This window comes from Scyliorhinus canicula, chromosome 9 (genome assembly GCF_902713615.1).
Source record: "Scyliorhinus canicula chromosome 9, sScyCan1.1, whole genome shotgun sequence".
Classification (NCBI taxonomy): domain Eukaryota; kingdom Metazoa; phylum Chordata; class Chondrichthyes; order Carcharhiniformes; family Scyliorhinidae; genus Scyliorhinus; species Scyliorhinus canicula.
Window position 1 is genome coordinate 156,395,229 of NC_052154.1, and position 23,010 is coordinate 156,418,238.

Below are 23,010 nucleotides of genomic sequence, written 5' to 3' on the forward strand. Positions count from 1 at the left end.
TTCCCAAGGCAGCGGGAGGTATAGACAGTCAATGGATGGGGAGGCGGTTTTGGGTGATAGACTGGGCTGTGTTCACAACTAACTGTAGTTTCTTACGGTCTTGGGCAGAGCACTTGCCATACCAGTCTGTGATGCAGCCAGATAGGATGCTTTCTATAGTGCATCTGTAAAAATTGGTAAGAGTCAATGGGGACATCCCGAATTTCCTTAGTTTCCTGAGGAAACGTAGGTGCTGTGGTGCTTTTTTGGTCGCAGCGTCGACATGGGTGGACCAGGACAGATTGTTGGTGACGTTCACACCTAGGAATTTGAAGCTGTCAACCATCTCCACCGTGGCACCATTGATGCAGACAGGGGTGTGTACAATACTTTAGTTCCTGAAGTTAATGACCAGCTCCTTGGTTTTGCTGACATTGAGGGAGAGATTGTTGTCGTTGCACCACGCCACTAGGGTCTCTATCTCCTTCCTGTCTCTATCTCCTTCCTGTACTCTGACTCATCGTTGTTCATGATACGACCCACTGCGGTCGTGTCATAAGCAAACCTGTAGACAGAATTGGAGCCAAATCTTGCCACAGTTGTGTGTGTATATGGAGTATAGTAGGGGGCTAAGTATGCAGTCTTGTGGAGACCCGGTATTGAGGATTATCGTGGAAGAGGTGTTGTTGTTTATCCTCATTGATTGTGGTCTGTGGGTCAGGAAGTCGAGGTTCCAGTTGCAGAGGGAAGAGCTAAGTCCAAGTCTGCTGCCTGTCTAGCAGCTTTCTCACTACTGCGGGAAGTGAATCTTTAAATTTCTCCAAAATAGCCGTTTCCCTAAGAGCTTCATACTTTAAAAAATTTAGTTTTTTCCAATTAAGGGGCAATTTAGTGTGGACAATCCACCTACCCAGCGCATCTTTTTTGGGTTGTGGGGGCGAAACCCACGCAAACATGGGGAGAATGTGCAAACTCCACACGGACAGTAACCCAGAGCCGGGATCGAACCTGGAACCTCGGTGCCGTGAGGCAGCAGTGTTATCCAGTGCGCCACCGTACTGCCCCAAGAGCTTCATATTTTAGGTCAATTTTTAATGTTCTTGTCCACATATCAAAATTATTTTGTTAGATTCTTTCAAATTCTATATACATCTGACCTGATTCTTTCCTTAGATTTCTAAACTCCTGACTGTAGGCTTCTGGCACTAGTTTATATACACTTAAAGTGGTTTTCTTCACCTCTTCATAATCCCTAGATACCTCCTCTGATAGTGATGCAAACACTTTACTATCTCTACCTACCAACTTCATTTGAACCAACAATATCCAAATGCTTTTTGGCCAATTCAAATGAGATGAAATAAAAAGGCTTCCACATATTTTCCATTAAACTGTGGCAGTGCTTGAATATCCACTAGGCATGTGACTCAGAGGGGTTAGCCCACCCTCTGGCCTTTCCTCAATCTCTTCATTTAACATCAACATTTTAAGTTGATCATCTCTTTTCTGAAGTTCTAACTCTCTATTCCCTTTTGTTCTGTCATTGCCGCATTCTCTTATTTTTCTTTGCTTTTAATTCCAATTCAAACTGTCTCTGTTCTATTTCTTTCTCTTTTTTCCTGCATTTCTAATTATTTCATTTGTAATTGAATTTTAGCTAATTCTAATGTGTCTTTTGTGAATCTAAGTGTCTTTTGTGAATCTAAATGCTGAGCTATCCACTTTAATTATCTCTCCCTTACTCAGCCCTTCAGGTAAAGCCAACTGCAGCTTGACCGCCAAATCCAAAAGCTGCGAATCAGAGTGACTCCTCCACACCCAGGGCTGAAAGAGCCATTTTATCAGTCACTCCCTATTTAATGTGACAAGAGTACCAACACCTGAAAAAAGCACCAGTTCCTCACACATGCTGTTTTTAAATTCAGTAATTCAAGTCAAATCAGGAATTATACTTTTTAATACCAGTAAAGAGCCCCCAATTTTGTTAGGATACTGGATAAGAACCCCAAACAATATTTTTAAATCTGTAAAACTGTGAGGAAAGGATACTTCACCCCAGGAGTGATGACTCTGACAAATAGGTATCTTTTATGTTGAAGCAATCTTCAATTCAAACACAGAATTACCCACATTAACATCAAAGAAACAGCTTTACAATGATTAGTTAAACCATTATTAACCAAAAGGAAAAACTTGAATTTGCTATCAATACCTGCTACTAACTCCAATCAAGCAACCCAATACAGCTCAAATGCCATGTATAATTCAAGTTAACAGATTACTTGCTTAGTTGTGTTGAGACTTTTGGAGAGGGAGACCCTTTCAAAAGCAGAACCACTACACTTCTGCTCAACCTGCAGCATTTATCAAAACTGCTGTTTAACTTAAAACCCATTGTCTTGTCAGACTCAAATCCACTGCAAAACTGCAGACAGACCTGGCTTCTCCCAGTAATTATATCATCTTTATCCCACTAAATTGTCACTGGACCTGCTTAGCTCGGACGCTCCAGGGATTTACCAGGAATCATAAAAATATCCCATTAGACCTTTATCTGTAATGAAGTAAATGGTTGGAATTGATCATAACCTCACCTGTTGCGTCTCCTTAATTGCAGCTTTAGCAGGCACACCATATGGATACATTAATCTAGGCCCTTTGCTAATATTACTGCAACAAATATATACTGTAACCCAGTCATTTAACAGCATTACTGACACAAATATAAAATACAATATATAATCATTTCTGCATACATGACACTAGTTTAAAGCCCTTTTGACCACTCTACTCTTTCCACTAGGATCTTATGCTCAGCCCAGTTCTCGTGGAGCCCGAACCAGCAGCAGCACCTTTTTTGCCCGGAACTGGTAAAAGTGTCTGATAAAATAGATAATCTCTCCCACACGGGTGGCACAGTGGGTTAGCCCTGTTGCCTCACGACGCTGAGGTCCCAGGTTCGATCCCGGCTCTGGGTCACCGTCCGTGTGGAGTTTGCACATTCTCCCCGTGTTTGCGTGGGTTTCGCCCCCACAAACCAAAGATGTGCAGGGTAGGTGGATTGGCCACGCTAAATTGCCTCTTAATTGGAAAAAAAATTAATTGGGTACTCTAAATTTTTTTTTTAAAAATCTCTTTCCCATGCCACTTCTTCAACTCCCTAATCTCCTTATCTTCTTATCTTCACACCAATTTGCACATGGGTCAAGGACACAGAACGATTTACGGCACAGAAGGAAGCCATTCAGCCTTTTGTGTTCGTGTTGGTTGAAAAGAGCTATCCAGTCTAATCCCACCTTCCAGCTCTTGGTCCTCAGCTCTGTAGTTTGCAGCGCCTTAAATTATAAAACTTGAGGTCTTCTTTTAAAAAAATAATAAATTTGCTTCCAGTTCCTGGTACACTCTGAACAGGTTATTTTGCCTACTCTTCCCCATGCTGTTGGCCCAGCATGGATTACAACTAGATTTGGCCCCTTCCCCTCCAATATGCTGTCAAGTTATTTTGAAATTACTTTCACCCTGGTTGCAGGAAGGCAACATACCATGTGTGAGACTCTCAACCTGCATGTAAAGGAATATATCTCCTTTTAATTATTGAATCAAACTTTGCTTCTGATAAAGCAGGACACGCAATATTCTGAAAGGTGTTCACTGAATCATTCAGTTGTTTTTCTTTAAGGTGCAAGGTTACAGGGATTAGGCAGGGGAGTGGGACTAGGTAGAATGCTCTTTCAGAAAGCCAGTGCAGACTCGATGGGCCTCAAGATTCTGAGATTATATTTCTGTCATCTTTTGTTTTTATTTCACATACGCAGTGTTTTTTTATTGTTGCATTGTCTGCAGATCTTGCTGTAGTGCTTCCCAGACCCAAGTCCAATGCGCAACGTGAACAGCAACAGGGCTAACGCTGACCCCTGGGGGAGACTCTGTTTACACCACTCGAGTTCAAATAATATCCATGAAGCATCACACACTGTTTTCTGTTTTTTTAAAATGTAAATTGAGTACCCGATTCTCTTTTTTTCCAATTAAGGGGAAATTTAGCGTGGCCAATCCACCTAGCCTGCACATCTTTGGGTTGTGGGGGTGAACCCATGCAGACACAGAGAGAATGTGCAAACTTCACATGGACAGTGACCCGTTACCGGGATCGAACCCGGGTCCTCAGCGCCGTGAAGCAACAGTGCTATTATTGTGCTGCTCTACTATTTTCTGTTCTTAAATCAATTACCAATATGCATGCTTTACTACACTGACTTTAATAATGTGCCGTAACATAATGAATAATCCTCTGATGTGTCACTTTATTAAATGCACAACATGCACTGCATTTCCTTATGACTACACCGATATTTCCCCAAATCCTTACTTATTACTAAGTGGGTATTCATTTCAAAGTTGGGGGCGGGTGTTGGCAGGGCCGCGGAGCCATGTCGCGGCGCTCCTAATTTGCGCTAATCTGCGCACAGCATCCAGCTTTTAACAATGCCGGCTGCAAGCGCCCTTCAAAATGACGACCGTGACTATATTAAAAAAATGCGGCCTCACTGCGCAAGCGTGGCCGCTCATCGGTGCGCGATTGCGATTCCTTCATTTTGTCAGCAGCAAACATAAGAGAAAATGGTGGGTCGTGAAGGTCGGCCAACTTGGGTCCCGAAGGTTGGCTGGTTGGTAAAAATGGGTCCCCGGAAAAAAAGTTTGAAAAACACTGGATTAGAGGACGAATTGACAGGTTTATTTTTATTTATTCTGGGCAATTTTGCATGCTGCCAGGTAGATGGCAATTGGAAAACTGATACACGCAAAGTGTGACAGAGTTTTAGAACTCTCTTCTATAAATAGCAACCAGTGTTAGATCCATTAAAACAAAATAGGTAGATTTTTGTTATTCCAAGGTATTAAGGGATCAAGGCATCTGGAGTTGCAGATAAGCCCTGAACTTATTGAATAATAAAACTTTTAACTATAAAGTCTCTCCCTGACATTGACCACTATTGGTTTTATTGATTTTATTATGACTAACTTGAACACTTTTGAATCTTGCTGCAGTATGTAACAGGAATATTTTGCCATCCACTGGGCTCTTAGACATATGGCCTTTACTAATACTTGCAATCTTGAGGTGCCTTAACCCTTCAATTTGAGTGTTGCCAGTGAGTTTTAGGAGTTTTCATAACAGTCATTATCAGTGACATGTGAAGTTCTGTAAAAAGGTGGAGCGGAAGTCTAACCTCAAGCCTGATTTTAAAACTCTGAATGTGTGTTCTTTTGTTAGAGGAATCTGGTAGCGAGGATGACGTAGATGAGGATGGTACAGATGACGACGACGATGATGATGAAGATGGAGAAGGGGCGGAAGATGATGACTTAGATGATGAGGAAGTTGACGAAGATGATGAAGAGGATGAAGATGAGGAGGAGGCAGAAGATGGTATAGTTTGTTTTTTATTCTTTTATAAATTTAAAGTACCCAATTCATTTTTTTTTCTAATTAAGGGGCAATTTAACGTGGCCAATCCACCTAATCTGCACATCTTTGAGTTGTGGAAGTGAGGCCCATGCAGACACAGGGAGAATGTGCAAACTCCACACAGTCAGTGACTCGGGGCCGGGATTGAACCTGGGTCCTCAGCACCGTGAGGCAGCAGTGGTAACCACTTCGCCACCGTGCCGCCCCAGGTATAGTTTTTCCTTTCTCCGTTACAAAACCAATGCGCAGAGTGGGCAGGGCAAGCCATTTATCCACCTCCTTGCTTGCTCCATAAAACAATTCAAATTGAATCCAATTAACGGTCCCCACAAGAGAGATATACAAGATCCAAGCTGACGAGAACAGGCAAATTACACCTGACCTCGGTTTGATCAGGGCCAAAAGGCCGAGAAGTGGTTCACCACCTTTTAAGACTTGATTCACTTGAATTCATTCGTGCATGCTTCCTAATTGATCTGATAAGAATTGTTAATCCTGAAGAGATCCAAAATCGATAGGACCAAGTATTATTCAGGTACATAACTTCCCTTGCAAAAACTACATTTTTAAAAAGTCTCAAGTCTTGAAAGGAAATTTATTTTCCCCCTCAACCGTCATGCTATGAAAGATAGATTAATTCCTACAAGAACAGGTAGCACTGGTAATGGTGCTTCAACCAAATGGTCATTGCTGCATGTAAATTGCATCGCAACACCTATCCTTGCACTTATCTGTTCATGTGTGAGCATGTGCGTGTATCCTCATGTAGAGGTCACTGGGTAGTGATTCAGGAACTCTTACACATTTTTCCCTCTCTCTGCTCATCCCTAGTTGAACCTAAGCTGCAAATGGATAACTTAACACAGACTAGGACTTGCCTGATGTCGGCTGACACGGCGGAGTTGTTGGAAGTTGAGTTCTAATATTGTGCCAATCATTGCCTCTGTATTCTGTGTTATTCTGGACAGCCCCCAAATCCATGTTTAAACTGGCCAAAAATTTGAAAAGCATTAACCATTTTGATTTCAAAATTGCCAGTTGTTGCATCTTAAGTGCTGACCTCCTTTTTTATTATAATAACAGCTGTTTTCGCTCACCAGCTCACACATTGTTCAAGAGCACTGAAAGCAAGAGCAAGCATCACTCTACTCTTCAGCTTACTTATTCCACAACCAAGAAGAAAATTTCCCTTTCCTTACGCACTCTATCAAAACTATTTACTATCTTCAAAACCTCTTTAAATCTCCTTTTGGCCTTCTCTGTTCTAGTATGTATTGCTGCAGTTCAAGTCATTCTTCAAAACTTAAATTTCTACTTTGCTTTTACCTAACTTCCACTTTTAAATTTTTACAATTTGCATGGATTGCCAATCTGCCTTGATTATTCCAGTGTAAATTCTGCTCAGCAGGAGGCTATTTGGCCCATTGCACCAGTGCTGGCCCTTTGAAAGAACTATCCAATTCATCTGATTCCCATACTCTTTCCATATAAAATGCTGTGGTTTCATTTTAAAATTTTTAATCCAATCCCCTTTTGAAATGTTTCAATGTAGAGGATTTTACATACACTTCTTTTCTCTGTTGTACATTGGAATGCCCATAGCATTATCCCATTGTAACTTGATTACGTTGGTATTCTATTCTGCCCATGAAACCCTTATTCATGCCTTCATTATCTTAACACATAACTAGATATCCTGGCTGGCATCCCCTCTCCAAACATGAGCTCATCTAAAACTCTGCTGTCCCATATCCAGACTTGTCCCAAGTTCCATTAATCCATTGCTCGCTGACCCTATATTGGCTCCTGGCAATGTCTCAGATTAAAATTTCTCTTATGTTCAGATACCTCATGACCTTTCCTCTCCCTATCTCTGTAGAAACCTACTGCAACCCTCCAACAATCTGAGATCTCTAATTCCAGCCTCTTGTGCGTCCTCCATTTTCATCGTTCCACCATTGGTGGTTACATCGTCAACTGCCTAAGAACTAAACTCTGAAATTCCTCTCTCAATCTCTCCAACTAATTCTTCTGTTTTAAAATATTTTGTGAAACTTAACTCTGTGACCAAACTTTGGCTCATTTGCCCTAATTTCTCCTCACAAAACTTGATTTCGAAGTTGTTTTGATAACAAAAGCAGAAAATGCTGCAATACACAAAGGACAGGGCGAATTGCTACAAACAGGAGATATTAACTTTGTTTCCCTCCACAGATGCTACCGGACCTGCTGAGTACTTCCAGCATTTCCTAATTTTACCTCTGCTTTCCAAAATTTTGCTTTTCTATTTGTTTTGATCATGCCCCTGTGGAGCACCTTGGCATGGTTGACTACATTAAAGCTGCAATTTAAATTTATATTATAAGCAATGTTCCACTGTCATGCTTATAAATCAGTTTTACAGTCGGAGGCTGTTGAGTGGATAGGCCATTGAATATGTAAAAAAAAAAACAATTTTATTTTGTCCCAAGGCAATGATGATGAGGAGGAAGCTATTGGAGGAGACAACACGGAGAAGGCCAGTTCTGGAAGGAAGTGGGCAAGCAGCTCTGATGATGAGGCTGAAAATTGCCCAATCTGTCTGAATCATTTCCGGGATCAGGCAATTGGAACTCCAGAAAGCTGTGCACATTACTTTTGCCTTGATTGCATCCTTGAATGGACGAAGGTAAGTTCTGCGAACCAGGCATTGTAGTCTTTTGAACTATTTTGAATGCCCACTATTTGAATGGATCCCTAATCTACCTTGACTAAGACTCCACCTCTGTGGGAGGACCACTGAGGTACTGCACAGAAGGAGGCAGTTTGGCCCATTGTGCCAGTGCTGACCCTTTAAAAGAACTATCCAATTAGTCCCATTCCCATGCTCAATCCACATTGTCTTGCTGTAGTTTTGAATCCAACTCCCTTTTGAATCCAACTCCCAGTTGGAAGTTACTATTGAATCTGCTTCCACCACTCTTTGGAAGGGCAATCCAGAATGCAGCAACTTGCTGTTTGGGAGACATTTTCCTCATTGCCATTTATTATTCTTGAGTGGGATGTGGGCATCACTGGCAAAGCCAGCATTGGTTGCCAATCCCTAACCTCCCTTGGACTTGTAGGCTTGCTTTGACATTTCAGAGGGCAGTAAAGAGTCAGCCACATTCCTGCAGATCTGGATCACATGTAGACCAGATTGGGCAAGGACAACAGATTCCCTTCCTTGAAGGACATTTGTGATCTCGATGAGTTTTTAAACAATTGATAGTTTCATGGCTACCATTACTGAGACAAGCTTTCAATTCCAGATTTATTAAAAATTGTTGAATTCCACCAATCCTGGTGGACTTTGAACCCATGTCCCCCAACCTTGATTACTAGCCCAATGACATTACCATTAGACCACCATCTAATTACTTGTTGTGTCCATCTTCCACTGTGATGGCTGTGTCCATCTTCCACTGGCCGTGTCCTTTTGTGGTTACTGATAACCTATTAGCGGAAGCAGTTTCTCCCGATTTGAGCAAATTGTTGGAGCTGTGGCCTCAGAAGTCCTCTAGTCCTGATGGATTTGGTCATAAAAGTAGTGGCCAGTGAGATAGTTGATGCGTTGGTTTTGATATACCAAACTTCTCAAGATTCAGGGAAGGTTCCATTAGATTGGAATATAGCGCATGTAACTCCTTTGTTCAAAAAAGAAGGGAGACAGAAAGAAGGGAACTACGGGCTATTCGCTTAATATCTGTCATAGGGAAAATGTCAGAACCTATTATTAAAGATTTTAGAAAAGCACTTGGATAAATTCAAGGTAATTAGGCCAGGGTAGGGGTCAATGTGCTTTTGTGATTGGGAAATCACGTTTGACTAATTTCTTGAGAGTGTTTTGAAGAAGTAACATGTGTTGTGCATGAAAGGGAGCCAATGGATGTCTGTACTTAGTTTTCTAGAAGGCAGTTGCTAAGGTTCCACATCAAAGGTTATTGCGGAAAATAAAAGCTCATGGTGTAGGAGGTAATGGCATGTATAGAAGGAATATAGATAGGTGAAATAAGTAAGATCTGGCAAATGGGAGTGTAATGTGGCACAGTAACAGTGTATAACACTCGTTGCTTCAGAGCTCCAGGGTCCCAGGTTCAATTCCTGGCTTGGGTCATTGTCTGCGTAGAGTCTACCCGTTCTCTCCATGTCTGCGTGGGTTTCCTCTGGGTGCTCCGGTTTCCTCCCTCAAGTCCCAAAAGACATGCTGTTAGGTAATTTGGACATTCCGAATTCTCCCTCTGTGTGCCTGAACAGGTGCCGGAATGTTGGGACTAGGGGCTTTTCACAGTAACTTCATTGCAGTGTTAATGAAAGCCTACTTGTGACTATACAGATTTAAAAACGAAAATTGTCCATTTTGGCAGGAGGAATAAAAAGGAAGCCTATTATTTAAATGGTGAGAGATTACAGAGGGATCTGAGTGTCCCAGTGCATGTATCGGAAAAGGCTAGTATGCAGCTACAGCAAGTAATTAGAAAAGGTGATAGAAGGTGATATAGCTGGGGGAAGGGCAATTATGATGCCATTAGACATGACTTAGGATGTGTAGGTTGGAGAAGTAGGCTGCAAGGGTTGGGCACACTGGATATGTGGAGCTTGTTCAAGGAACAGCTATTGCATGTTCTTGATAAGTACGTACCAGTCAGGCAGGGCGGAAGGGGTCGAGCGAGGGAACCGTGGTTTACCAAAGAAGTGGAATCTCTTGTTAAGAGGAAGAAGGAGGCCTATGTGAAGATGAGGCGTGAAGTTTCAGTTGGGGCGCTTGATAGTTACAAGGAAGCGAGGAAGGATCTAAAGAGAGAGCTGAGACGAGCAAGGAGGGGACATGAGAAGTCTTTGGCAGGTAGGATCAAGGAAAACCCAAAAGCTTTCTATAGGTATGTCAGGAATAAAAGAATGACTAGGGTAAGAGTAGGGCCAGTCAAGGACAGTGGTGGGAAGTTGTGTGTGGAGGCTGAGGAGATAAGCGAGATACTAAATGAATACTTTTCGTCAGTATTCACTCAAGAAAAAGATAATATTGTGGAGGAGAATGCTGAGACCCAGGCTATTAGAATAGATGGCATTGAGGTGCGTAGGGAAGAAGTGTTGGCAATTCTGGACAAGGTGAAAATAGATAAGTCCCCGGGGCCTGATGGGATTTATCCTAGGATTCTCTGGGAAGCCAGGGAAGAGATTGCTGAGCCTTTGGCTTTTATTTTTAGGTCATCATTGGCTACAGGAATAGTGCCAGAGGACTGGAGGATAGCAAACGTGGTCCCTTTGTTTAAGAAGGGGAGTAGAGATAACCCCGGTAACTATAGGCCGGTGAGCCTAACGTCTGTAGTGGGTAAAGTCTTGGAGAGGATTATAAAAGATACGATTTATAATCATCTAGATAGGAATAATATGATTAGGGATAGTCAGCATGGTTTTGTGAAGGGTAGGTCATGCCTCACAAACCTTATCGAGTTCTTTGAGAAGGTGACTGAACAGGTAGACGAGGGTAGAGCAGTTGATGTGGTGTATATGGATTTCAGTAAAGCGTTTGATAAGGTTCCCCACGGTCGGCTATTGCAGAAAATACGGAGGCTGGGGATTGAGGGTGATTTAGAGATGTGGATCAGAAATTGGCTAGTTGAAAGAAGACAGAGAGTGGTAGTTGATGGGAAATGTTCAGAATGGAGTTCAGTTACGAGTGGCGTACCACAAGGATCTGTTCTGGGGCCGTTGCTGTTTGTCATTTTTATAAATGACCTAGAGGAGGGCGCAGAAGGATGGGTGAGTAAATTTGCAGACGACACTAAAGTCGGTGGAGTTGTAGACAGTGCAGAAGGATGTTGCAGGTTACAGAGGGACATAGATAAGCTGCAGAGCTGGGCTGAGAGGTGGCAAATGGAGTTTAATGTGGAGAAGTGTGAGGTGATTCACTTTGGAAAGAATAACAGGAATGCGGAATATTTGGCTAATGGTAAAATTCTTGGTAGTGTGGATGAGCAGAGGGATCTCGGTGTCCATGTACATAGATCCCTGAAAGTTGCCACCCAGGTTGATAGGGTTGTGAAGAAGGCCTATGGTGTGTTGGCCTTTATTGGTAGAGGGATTGAGTTCCGGAGCCATGAGGTCATGTTGCAGTTGTACAAAACTCTAGTACGGCCGCATTTGGAGTATTGCGTACAGTTCTGGTCGCCTCATTATAGGAAGGACGTGGAAGCTTTGGAACGGGTGCAGAGGAGATTTACCAGGATGTTGCCTGGTATGGAGGGAAAATCTTATGAGGAAAGGCTGATGGACTTGAGGTTGTTTTCGTTAGAGAGAAGAAGGTTAAGAGGTGACTTAATAGAGGCATACAAAATGATCAGAGGGTTAGATAGGGTGGACAGCGAGAGCCTTCTCCCACGGATGGGGGTGGCTAGCACGAGGGGACATAGCCTTAAATTGAGGGGTAATAGATATAGGACAGAGGTCAGAGGTGGGTTTTTTACGCAAAGAGTGGTGAGGCCGTGGAATGCCCTACCTGCAACAGTAGTGAACTCGCCAACATTGAGGGCATTTAAAAGTTTATTTTATAAGCATATGGATGATAAGGGCATAGTGTAGGTTAGATGGCCTTTAGTTTTTTTCCATGTCGGTGCAACATCGAGGGCCGAAAGGCCTGTACTGCGCTGTATCGTTCTATGTTCTATGTTATTGTTTATTGTGAGAGGAATTGAATACAAGAGTAGGGAGGTTATGCTTCGATTATATTAAAGGTAAAATTGCCATAGTCCCAGATGACCATAGGCTGCTTTCCTCTTTGACGGGGAGAGCTGACTGGTGGTGATTTAGCTTGAGGATTACCACACCACAGGCGAGGGGAAAGGTTGAGAAGGCGGGTCTTCATGGGTTATATAGGGTATTGGTGAGACCATATCTGGAGAATCATGTACAGTTTGGTCTCCTTATTTAAGGAAGGCTTAAAATGAGTTGGAAGCAGTTCTGAGAAGGTTCACTAGACTACTACCTGGAATGGAAGGGTTGTTTCATGAGTAAAGATTAGACAGGCTAGGCTTGTATCCAATGGAGTTTAGAAGAGGAAGAGGAAACTTGATTTGAAACATATGAGATCATGAGGGGTATTGACAGGGTGGGTGTGGAAAGGGTGTTTTGTCTTTGGAAATATATAACTAGAGAGTCACTGTTTGTAAATAAGTGATCGCCCATTTAAGACCGAGGTGAGGAGATGTTTTTTCTTTGAGGGTGGTGAATATTTTGAACTCTCTTTCTGAAAAGGTGGAAGCAGAGTTTTTGAATATTTTTAAGGCAGAGCTAGATATATTTTTGACAAGCAAGGGGGGTAAAATGTTATCAAAGGTGGGCAAGAATGTGGAGTTGAGATGATTATCCGATCAGCCATGGAGGAGCAGGCGTGAAGGACTGGGTGGCCTATTCCTCCTTCTGATTTGTATGTTTGTATATATTCTATCAAATCCCTCATAATTCTGAACACAGGTTGACAATTAATCTCCCCAACTCTAAAGAGAATAGCTTCAATTTTTCCACATATCTCTCCACGTAACTGAAGTTCCTCAACCTGGTACCATTCTGGTAAATCTCTTCTGCACCCTCTCCAAGGCCTTGGCTCCCTTCTTCAAGTGTGGTGCTCAGAATTTTACACATTCGAGCTGGAGCAAAACAAATGTTTTATAACATTTTTGCATAATTACCTTGCTTTTCATACTCCTTTTAAGGCAAGTTTTCTATGCTTTTAACAGCTTTTTTTAACTTGTCCCACCACCTTTCAAAGATTTTGTACATCCACCACAACATTTTTCACTACTGAACCACCTTTAAAATTGTATCATTTTAGTTTGTAGAACCTCTCCCCTTTCCCTTCCCAATTATTTTCACGCCAGGAACTGACCGTCTCTAACTAAATCTAACTAACTCCCCCTTGACATTGATTGGCATTACCATTACAAAACCTCCCACCAACAACATGAAATGAAATGAAATGAAAATCGCTTATTGTCACGAGTAGGCTTCAATGAAGTTACTGTGAAAAGCCCCTAGTCGCCACATTCCGGCGCCTGTCCGGGGAGGCTGGTACGGGAATCGAACCGTGCTGCTGGCCTGCTTAGTCTGCTTTAAAAGCCAGCGATTTAGCCTGGTGAGCTAAACCAGCCCCTAGGGGTTGCCAGTATCCTGGTGGTTGCCATTGACCGGGAATTTAATTGGACCAGCCATACAAATACTGTAGCTACAAGAGCAGTCCTGGCAGATTGGAGGGTGGCAAATGTAATCCCTCTCTATAAAAAAGGAGGGAGGGAGAAAACGGAATTGTAGACCAGTAGTAGGGAAGATGCTAGAGTCTTATAAAGATTGTGATAATAGGACACTTAGAAAACATCAATGGGATTAGACAAAGTCGGCATGGATTTATGAAAAGGAAACCAAGGCGGCGCAGTGGTAGCACTGCAGTCTCACGTTGCCGAGGTCCCAGGTTCGATCCCGGCTCTGGGTCACTGTCCGTGTGGAGTTTGCACATTCTCCCTGTGTTTGCGTGGGTTTCGCCCGCACAACCCAAAGATGTGCAGGGTAGGTGGATTGGCCATGTTAAATTGCCCCTTAATTGGAAAAAATGAATTGGGTACTCAAAATTTTTTTTAAAACTGAAAGGGAAACCATTTGGCAAACCCACTCGAGTTTCTTGAGGAAGTAACAAGTAGGATATATAAGGGAGAACCAGAGGGGCGGCACGGTGGCGCAGTGGTTAGCGCTGCTGCCTATGGCGCTGAGCATCCGGGTGCGATCCCAGCCCCGGGTTCGATCCCAGCCCCGGGTCACTTTTTGTGTGGCGTTTGCACATTCTCCCCATGTTTGCGTGTGTTTCACCCACACAACCTAAAGATGTGGAGGTTAGGTGAATTGGCCACGCTAAATTGCCCCTTAATTGGAAAAAGAATAATTGGGTACTCTAAATTTATATATTTTTTAAAAGGCGAACCAGTGGATGTGGTGTAGTTGGATTTTCGGAGAGCTTTTGATAAAGTCCCACTTAAGTTAGTATGCAAGATATGCAAGGGCTAATATACTGGCATGGTTTGAGAATTGGGTGGCAGATAGAAAACTAAGAATCATAGAATTAATCATAGAATTTACAATGCAGAAGGAGTCCATTCGGCCCATTGAGTCTGCACCGGTTCTTGGAAAGAGCACCCTACCCAAGGTCAACACCTCCACCCTATCCTCATAACCCAGTAACCCCACCCAACACTAAGGACAATTTTGGACACTAAGGGCAATTTATCATGGCCAATTCACCTAACCTGCACAGCTTTGGACTGTGGGAGGAAACCGGAGCACCCGGAGGAAACCCACGCACACACAGGGAGGATGTGCAGACTGCGCACAGACAGTGACCCAAACCGGAATCGAACCTGGGACCCTGGAGCTGTGAAGCGATTGTGCTGTCCACAATGCTACCGTGCTGCCCAAGAATGAAGGGGTCTTTTTCAGATTTGCAGTTGGTGACTAGTGGGGTACCACAAGGATCAGTGCTTGGACCCCAGCTATTCACGATATACATCAATGCTTTGGATGAGTGAACCAAATGTAATATTTCCAAGTGTGCAGATGACACAAAGTTTAGTGGGTATGTGAGTGGTGAGGAGGGAAGAGTATTCAAGGCGATTTAGACAGGTTGAGTGAGTGGACAAATATATGGCAGAAGCAATATAATGTGGATCGGTGTGACTTTTTCCACTTCAGTATGAAAAACAGAATAGCAGAGTATTATTTACATGGTGATAGATTGGGAAATGTTGATGTAGAAAGGGTGTCCCTGTACACTAGTCACTGAAAGCAAGCATCCAGGTGGAGCAAACAGTTAAGAAAGCGAAAGGTATGTTGGCCTTCATTGCAAGAGGATTTGAGTACCGAAGCAAGAATATCTTGCTGCAGCCATTACAGGCCTTGGTGAGACCACACCTGGAGTATTATGTGCAGTTTTTGTCTCCTTACCTAAGCAAGCATATACTTATCACAGACAAAGACGAGAGTGGTTCGAAAGGAAGCGTGCTAAATTTGGGAAAGGCCAAGTATAACAAAATTCGGCAGGAGCTAGAGAATGTGGATTGGGAGCAGCTGTTTAAGGGTAAATCCACATTTGAAATGTGTGAGTCTTTTAAGGAAAGGTTGTTTAGAGTGCAGGACAGACATGTCCCTGTGAAAATGAGGGATAGAAATGGCAAGATTAGGGAACCATGGATGACGGGTGGAATTGTGAGACTAGCTAAGATGAAAAAGAAAGCATACATAAGATCTATGCGACTTAAAACTGATGAAGTGGTGTTAGCCCTCTTTATTGCGCGTTTGAGATTCGTCCTACTTTGCCGATATTCCTCCAAAGCTTCATCAGTTTTGAGTTGCCTCAATCCTATGTATGCTTCCTTTTTCATCTTAGCTAGTCTCACAATTTCACCCGTCATCCATGGTTCCCTAATCTTGCCATTTCTATCTTTCATTTTCACAGGAACATGTCTGTCCTGCACTCTAATCAACCTTTCCTTAAAAGACTCCCACATTTCAAATGTGGATTTACCCTTAAACAGTTGCTCCCAATCCACATTCCCTAGCTCCTGCCGAATTTTGTTATACTCTGCCTTTCCCCAATTTAGCACTCTTCCTTTCGGACCCCTCCTGTCCTTGTCCATGAGTATTCTAAAACTTACGGAATTGTGATCGCTATTCCCAAAGTAATCACCGACTGAAACATCAACCACCTGGCCGGGATCATTCCCCAATACCAGGTCCAGTATGGCCCCTTCCCGAGTTGGACTGTTTACATACTGCTCTAAAAAACTCTCCTGGATGCTCCTTACAAACTATGCTCCATCTACGCCTCCAACACTACACGAATCCCATTCAATGTTGGGGAAGTTAAAATCTCCCATCACAACCACCCTATTGCTCCTACATTTTTCTATAATCTGTCTGCATATTTGTACCTCTACTTCATGCTCGCTTTTGGGAGGCCTGTAGTAAAGTCCCAACAATGTTACTGCACCCTTCCTATTTCTCAGCTCCACCCATATTGCCTCAGTGCTCGAATCCTCCATCGTGCCCTCCTTAATCACAGCTGTGATATCATCTCTGACCAGTAATGCAACTCCTCCACCCCTTCTACCTCCCTCTCTATCCCTCCTGAAGCATCTATACCCTGGGATATTCAGTTGCCAGTCCTGCCCTTCCCTCAACCAAGTCTCAGTAATACCAATAGCATCATATTCCCAGGTACTGATCCAAGCCCTAAGTTCATCTGCCTTACCTGCTACACTTCTCGCATTAAAACAAATGCACCTCAGACCACCTTTGCGTTCATCATCTCTTCCCTGTCTACTCTTCCCCTTAGTCACGTTGAGTTTATTGTCTCGTACCTTACTGGCTTTAGTTGCTGCTTCTTTACTGACCTCTAACTTCCTAATCTGGTTCCCATCCCCCTGCCACATTAGTTTAAAACCTCCCCAACAGTGTTAGCAAAAGTGTGTGGTCTTTTGAATGCGATGTTAAACCAAGGTGCTGCCTGTCCCCTCAGCTTCATGTAAAATTCCACATCAGTATTCAAAAAAGAGCAGGCAATTTCCCCTGTTATCCTGACCGATATTTATCTTTCAACCACTGTCACTAAAACAATTATCTGGTCAATTGCTGTTTATGGAATCTTGCTGTGTGCAATTTGGTTGCTGCATATCCTTCATTACAACAGTGACTCTACCTTTCGTCGTAAAAGAAGCTATGTAAATGCAAATTCTATTTTACTTTGCCTCCACATGCTGGAAGTGCAGGTATCATAGAATTATCATAGAATTTATAGTGCAGAAGGAGGCCATTCGGCCCATCGAGTCTGCACCGGCTCTTGGAAAGAGCACCCTACCCAAGGTCAACACCTCCACCCTATCCTCATAACCCAGTAACCCTACCGAACACTAAGGGCAATTTTGGACACTAAGGGCAATTTATCATGGCCAATCCACCTAACTTGCACATCTTGGGAGGAAACCGGAGCACCCGGAGGAAATCCACGCACACACGGGGAGGATGTGCAGACTCCGCACACACAGTGACCCAAACCGGAATCGAACCTGGGACCCTGGGGCTGTGAAGCGATTGTGCCATCCACAATGCTACCGTGCTATAAAACCACCTGCGACCTAGCGATAACTACCTATATGTTCAGTCATAAAGTTCCAACGCAGATTAATTAACCCACATATTTGCAACAAAAAAAAAGGGATTACTATGATCGTTTATAAAATGTTATTTCTCAAACAGAATGCCAATTCATGTCCTGTCGATCGAATCGTCTTCAAACACATCTGTGTTCGTACACATTTTGGAGGGACAGTTTTAAAGAAGGTGAGTTGGAATGGTATAAGCACGTTTGCATAAAATCAAAAAGATGCTTAATTTTCCCCTCCTGCTTGCGATCAATGTGATGTGGGTGGGGTTACAGACAGTACCATGCATGGCAGGAATCTCTGGCACTTTGCACACATGTCTGACTCTGGGTAGTGAATGCCCTGAGGCCATCATAGGTGACCCTGGCTTTACCGGCATAGAGATATGTCCAGCTTTTATTTTTATAAATTTAAAGTACCCAATTAATTCTTTTTTCCAATTAAGGGGCAATTTATTGTGGCCAATCCACCTACCCTGCACATCTTTGTGTCGTGGGAGAGAAACCCACGCAGGCACTGGCAGAATGGGCAAACTCTACACGGTCAGTGATCCCGGGTCGGGATTGAACGCGGCGCCGTGAGGCAGAAATGCTAACCACTGCCATCGTACCGCCCTCCCAGCTCTAGCTCACACAACTGCCTAACAATGATCCCTGGGGTTGCAAGGCCTGCTAAAACTGCCCTTATGTTGTGCAGATGAATCTAGTGCACTTCCTGGCAGTATTACGGCCAACTGTGACACACACATACATACACACGCACACACAGACCAGGCCCATTAACAGCCAAACTCGGTTGAATGGCAATCATACCTCACTTCTTCCTTGCCCTCCTTGGTGCCATTGAAGGAGGGGGAGGAAAGATTTGTATCTTTTAGATGTTCAAACATTTAACTACTAAGAACTCCCATTTCTTTTGAAGATTCCAGTCCAGAACCCTGATAAAGGCAATGAAGAGGAGGAAGAGGATGTAACAAACTGTGAGGTGTGTGGACGAAGTGACCGGGAAGATAGCCTTCTCCTCTGTGATGGCTGTGATTCTGGGTATGTAACCAGCTGAACATGATAACCTAAAACTGTGTTTGGAAACAATGATGATTCAAATTGCTTTGTTATAATGACAAACTATTATCTGATCTTCGACACATCTAAACATTAGCACGGTAATGGAAGGAAAATGTACAGTTGTCTGTTCTGAGGGCCACTTTTCTTCCTGTCCTCTGTTGTTCGATCTTTGCGCAGAATTGGTTGCAACACTGCTTCAGCTAGAGAACATGGTAGAGGATGGGATTTCTTTCTTCTAAGTTTAAACGTTCCTCCTCAAAATAACGGGGTTCAAAATTGTTGGTGTTCCGAGTATTAATCAGACAGTGATAACGATTATTTGACAATAATTACATTAATCAGACAGTGATAACGATTATGTGACAATAATTACACAAGCTTAGCAGCAGCACTTCGGTGAATCCGCAACCCTGTTGCGGTTATCGCTCTCTGGGTTTGCCACTGATGAGGCCTCATTGAATGAATGCCCCTTTATACTTCTGCCTGAACCCAGCTATTTGAGAATCCACATGATCCATAATGCCACTTTATTCAATTAGCTGTTCTTACTCCGCGATAACCACAGTTTTAGCAAGAATAACTTCCAAACTAGCTTCGCCTTGATTAAACTGTCAAGTCGAATCATTCAACTGGAGACAGTTGCTGAGATTAATGAATTAGGGGCCCCTGCAGATGACGTTTTTACTTGACCTTCGAAGATGTCTCGTGGGAGGTCTCCTGAGGGAGCTAGGGGGCAGAACAAAGTAATCTTGTGACTGAATTCTTATCAGCTAAACATCTCTGTCTGGTAAGTTCTAATTCCCACTGGCTGACTGAATGTTGAAGTCCATTTGATAGGCATAAACTAAAGGTTAATATGCAGATTGCCAGACTATTTAATTACCCCTTTATCTACAAGCGCAAGCATGAATCATCAGAAGGTTACCAGTTTCTGCTGGGTCAGGGAATGCAATGAAACGTGATATGCTGAGTAAGAGGTCTTACAACACCAGGATAAAGTCCAACAGGTTTATTTGGAATCACTAGCTTTTGGAGCATAGCTCCTTCATCAGGTGACTCAGCTATGCTCCGAAAGCTAATGATTCCGAATAAACCTGTTGGACTTTAACATGGTGTTGTAAGACCTCTTACTGTGCCCACCCCAGTCCAACGCCAGCATCTTCACATGATATGCTGATACAACAATGCCACCCCATTGCCAGTGTCCATTTAGAGCACCATCGTGACTTGTTTACATGGGAAATTCCCATTCTGACTGATTATAATTTTTTCACTGTCACTTTCATTTACCACTAGGGAATTCATGGATATATTTGACTTTGAGTAGGTTATTGGTCGATCTGTACACATGGAAATTCAAAGCTTAATGCCATTAAGATGTTGGGATGCAGAGAGGATATTTAATTTTGGCCTGTTTGAGTTAATATTTCCCCCATTTAAAAACATTATACATATCCTTGTGCAATTTATGGTAACTTCTTCTGGCATATTTATAAAGGAAACTGCTATTTAAACTTTCAAAGCTGTTACACTCTGGAGTGGTTCTAGTGAGCACTATGGAGGAAGGGAGGAATTGCAGTGTGACAAGTTTACATAGGCAGCTGCCATTATAAAGATACACATGGGAATTTATAATTAACAAGCAACTGGAAGTGTGTGCAAGTGCATGATATTTTAAATAGATTGGTGGGTTATGGAAGGTTGTCATATGGAGCAAATCAGTTCAATTTTGCAGCAGGGGACTGGCGATTGTGTGCGGTTTCACATTATTTGTAGAAGGTTAGGATGCAAGCCTGAGATTTACTGTCGCAAAAAAATTGAAATGTGCAAACGTTTTTTTCCTTGATGTATAATTTTAATGAAAACAGTTAATAGTTTATATCAAGGGTTTACTAAAGATTTTTCTGTAACTTTGCATTGGCAAATATACCCTGGTGCAAACTTTCTCACTTCTCATTTAATCTTTTTGGGGTGACATAATCTACAGGACATGCCTGTATGTGTTTGACGTGTATATGATGTGATGTAATATCACGGTTAATTTGATTTCTCAAAGAGATTGGAGCATTTACAATAAACATTGTCTTAGGATCACAGTGGGCACAGTGGTTAGTACTGCTGTCTCACAGCGGCAGGGACCTGGGTTCAATTCCGGCCTTGGGTGACTATGTGGAGTTTGCACATTCTCCCGTGTCTAAGTGTGTTTCCACCGGGTGCTCCAGTTTCCTCTCTCAGTCCAAAGATATGCAGTTTAGGTGGATTGGCCATGTTAAATTCAAACTAGGAGCAGGAGGAGAGCTTTCAATCTGCTCCGCCATTCAATAGGATCATGACTGATCCTCAATCTCAATAATATATCCCTGCTTTCTCCCCATATCCCTTGATGCCATTAAAATCTAAAATATAATATGTCTCTTTCTTGAATGCATTTAGTGACTTGGCCTCCTTCTGTGATCTAGAATTCCTCAGGTTCACTACCCTTCGTGTGCAGAAACCTTTCCTCATCACAAGCCTAAATGGCCTGTCCTGTATCCCGAGACAGTGTCCGCTGGTTCTAGACTCCTCAACCAGGGAAAACATCCTCCCTACTTCTAGTCTGTCCAGTCCTGTTAGAATTTTATACGCTTCAATCGGATCTGCTCTGATCTCTCTAAACTCTAGTGACTACAGGCCAAGTCGAACCAATCTTCCCTTATAAGACTGTCCCACCAACCCCAGTATCAGCCGAGTGAACCTTCGCTGCCTCAATGACAAGTATATCCCATCTTGGGCAGAGCGATCATAACTGCATGCAATACTCCGGGTGTGGCCTCACCAATGCCTTGTATAATTGTAGTAAGACATCCCTACTTCAGAACTCAATTCCTTTTGCAATGAAGACCAGTATACCATTTGCCTTCCTAATTGCGTGCTGCACGTGCCTCTCCACTTTCATTGACTGGTGTACAAGGACACGCAGATCCTATTGTACATCTACACTTCCAAATATATCGACATTTTATACAATACTCTTCGTAAGTTTCACAAGGTTAATAATCATAAGACCATAAGACATAGGAGCAGAATAAGGCCATTCGGTTCATTGAGTCTGCTCCGCCATTCAATCATGGCTGATCTGTTTCTCATCCACATTTGCCTGCCTTCTCTCCATAACCTCTGATCCCCTTATTAATCAAGAACCTATCTATCTCTGTCTTAAACACATTCAGCGACTTGGCCTCCACAGCCTTCTGCGGCAATGAGTTCCACAGATTCACCACCCTCTAGCTGAAGAAATTCCTCCTCATTTCAGTCTTAAAGGATCGTCCTTTCAGTCTGAGGCTGTGTCCCCCAGGTTCTATTTTCTCCTACTGGTGGAAACATCCTCTCCACGATCACTCTGTCTAGGCTTCTCGGTATTCTGTAAGTTACAATGAGATTACCCCTCCCCAATCTCCCTTCTAAACTCCATTGAGTATGACCCAGAGTCCATTATCCAGGAGGGGTATGTTCCCATAATGGTTATGTGACTTGTTATGAAAATAAACATAATGTTGAGAGTGGGGACATCAACTCGCAATGGAGGACCTCCGAGCTTTTGCGAATGCGCAGGCAGGGATGGCAGGCAAGTACATATGCAGATGAAAATCAGTGCGAAAAACCAGATCAGATGACTGGGAATGGAATGCATTGAGGAGAAATATTCCAGGCCGGGGGCAGGGATAGGAGATAAAGGAAAATCCCAAAACAAGAGAGCCAGAGAGGGGAAAGGGGCAAAAAGACTATCAGAAATAGGAACAGGGTAGGCCCCTTAAGTCTGCTCCGCCATTCGATAGGGTCATGGCTCATCAGACATCCGTCACCTCCGCTTTTCTGCCCATTCTCTGTAACCTTTTAAAAAAAATTTAGAGTACCCAATAATTTTTTCCAATTAAGGGGCAATTTAGTGTGGCCAATTCACCTATCCTGCACATCTTTGGGTTGTGGGGGTGAAACCCACGCAGACACGGGGAGAATGTGCAAACTCCACACGGATAGTGACCCAGGGCCGGGATTCGAACCTGGGTCCTCAGTGCCGTAGGCAGCAATGCTAACCACTGTGCCACCGTGCTGCCCACATTCTCCGTAACCTTTGATTCCCTTCTGATCAAGATTCTATTTATTGCAGCCTTAAATAAGAGGTCTCAATTCAGTTAAAAAGAGAGGAGGAGAGGAAAAAAAGGCTCCAAATAGGGAAAGGACTGCAGATAGCAGACTTTGTGAAGAGGGCTCAAGGGAAGCCCTGGTATTTGAAAAGAGT

General features: G+C 43.1%; 1 protein-coding gene across 6 annotated transcripts in view; it reads left to right on the forward strand.

The window, feature by feature from the left end:
* Positions 1 to 23,010, forward strand: part of phrf1 (PHD and ring finger domains 1) — a 144,188-nt gene that overhangs the window by 39,537 nt on the left and 81,641 nt on the right. For 4 of the 6 annotated variants that reach the window (XM_038808007.1, XM_038808012.1, XM_038808008.1 and 1 more), the window contains exons 3-6: positions 5,255 to 5,410; positions 7,921 to 8,117; positions 17,762 to 17,845; positions 18,589 to 18,710. In XM_038808007.1, the coding sequence (XP_038663935.1) occupies positions 5,255 to 5,410; positions 7,921 to 8,117; positions 17,762 to 17,845; positions 18,589 to 18,710 (559 nt within the window). Of the gene's footprint in view, positions 1 to 5,254; positions 5,411 to 5,563; positions 5,659 to 7,920; positions 8,118 to 17,761; positions 17,846 to 18,584; positions 18,711 to 23,010 lie in introns of those variants that run through there. The other 2 variants (XM_038808010.1, XM_038808011.1) reach the window with 2 other exon arrangements.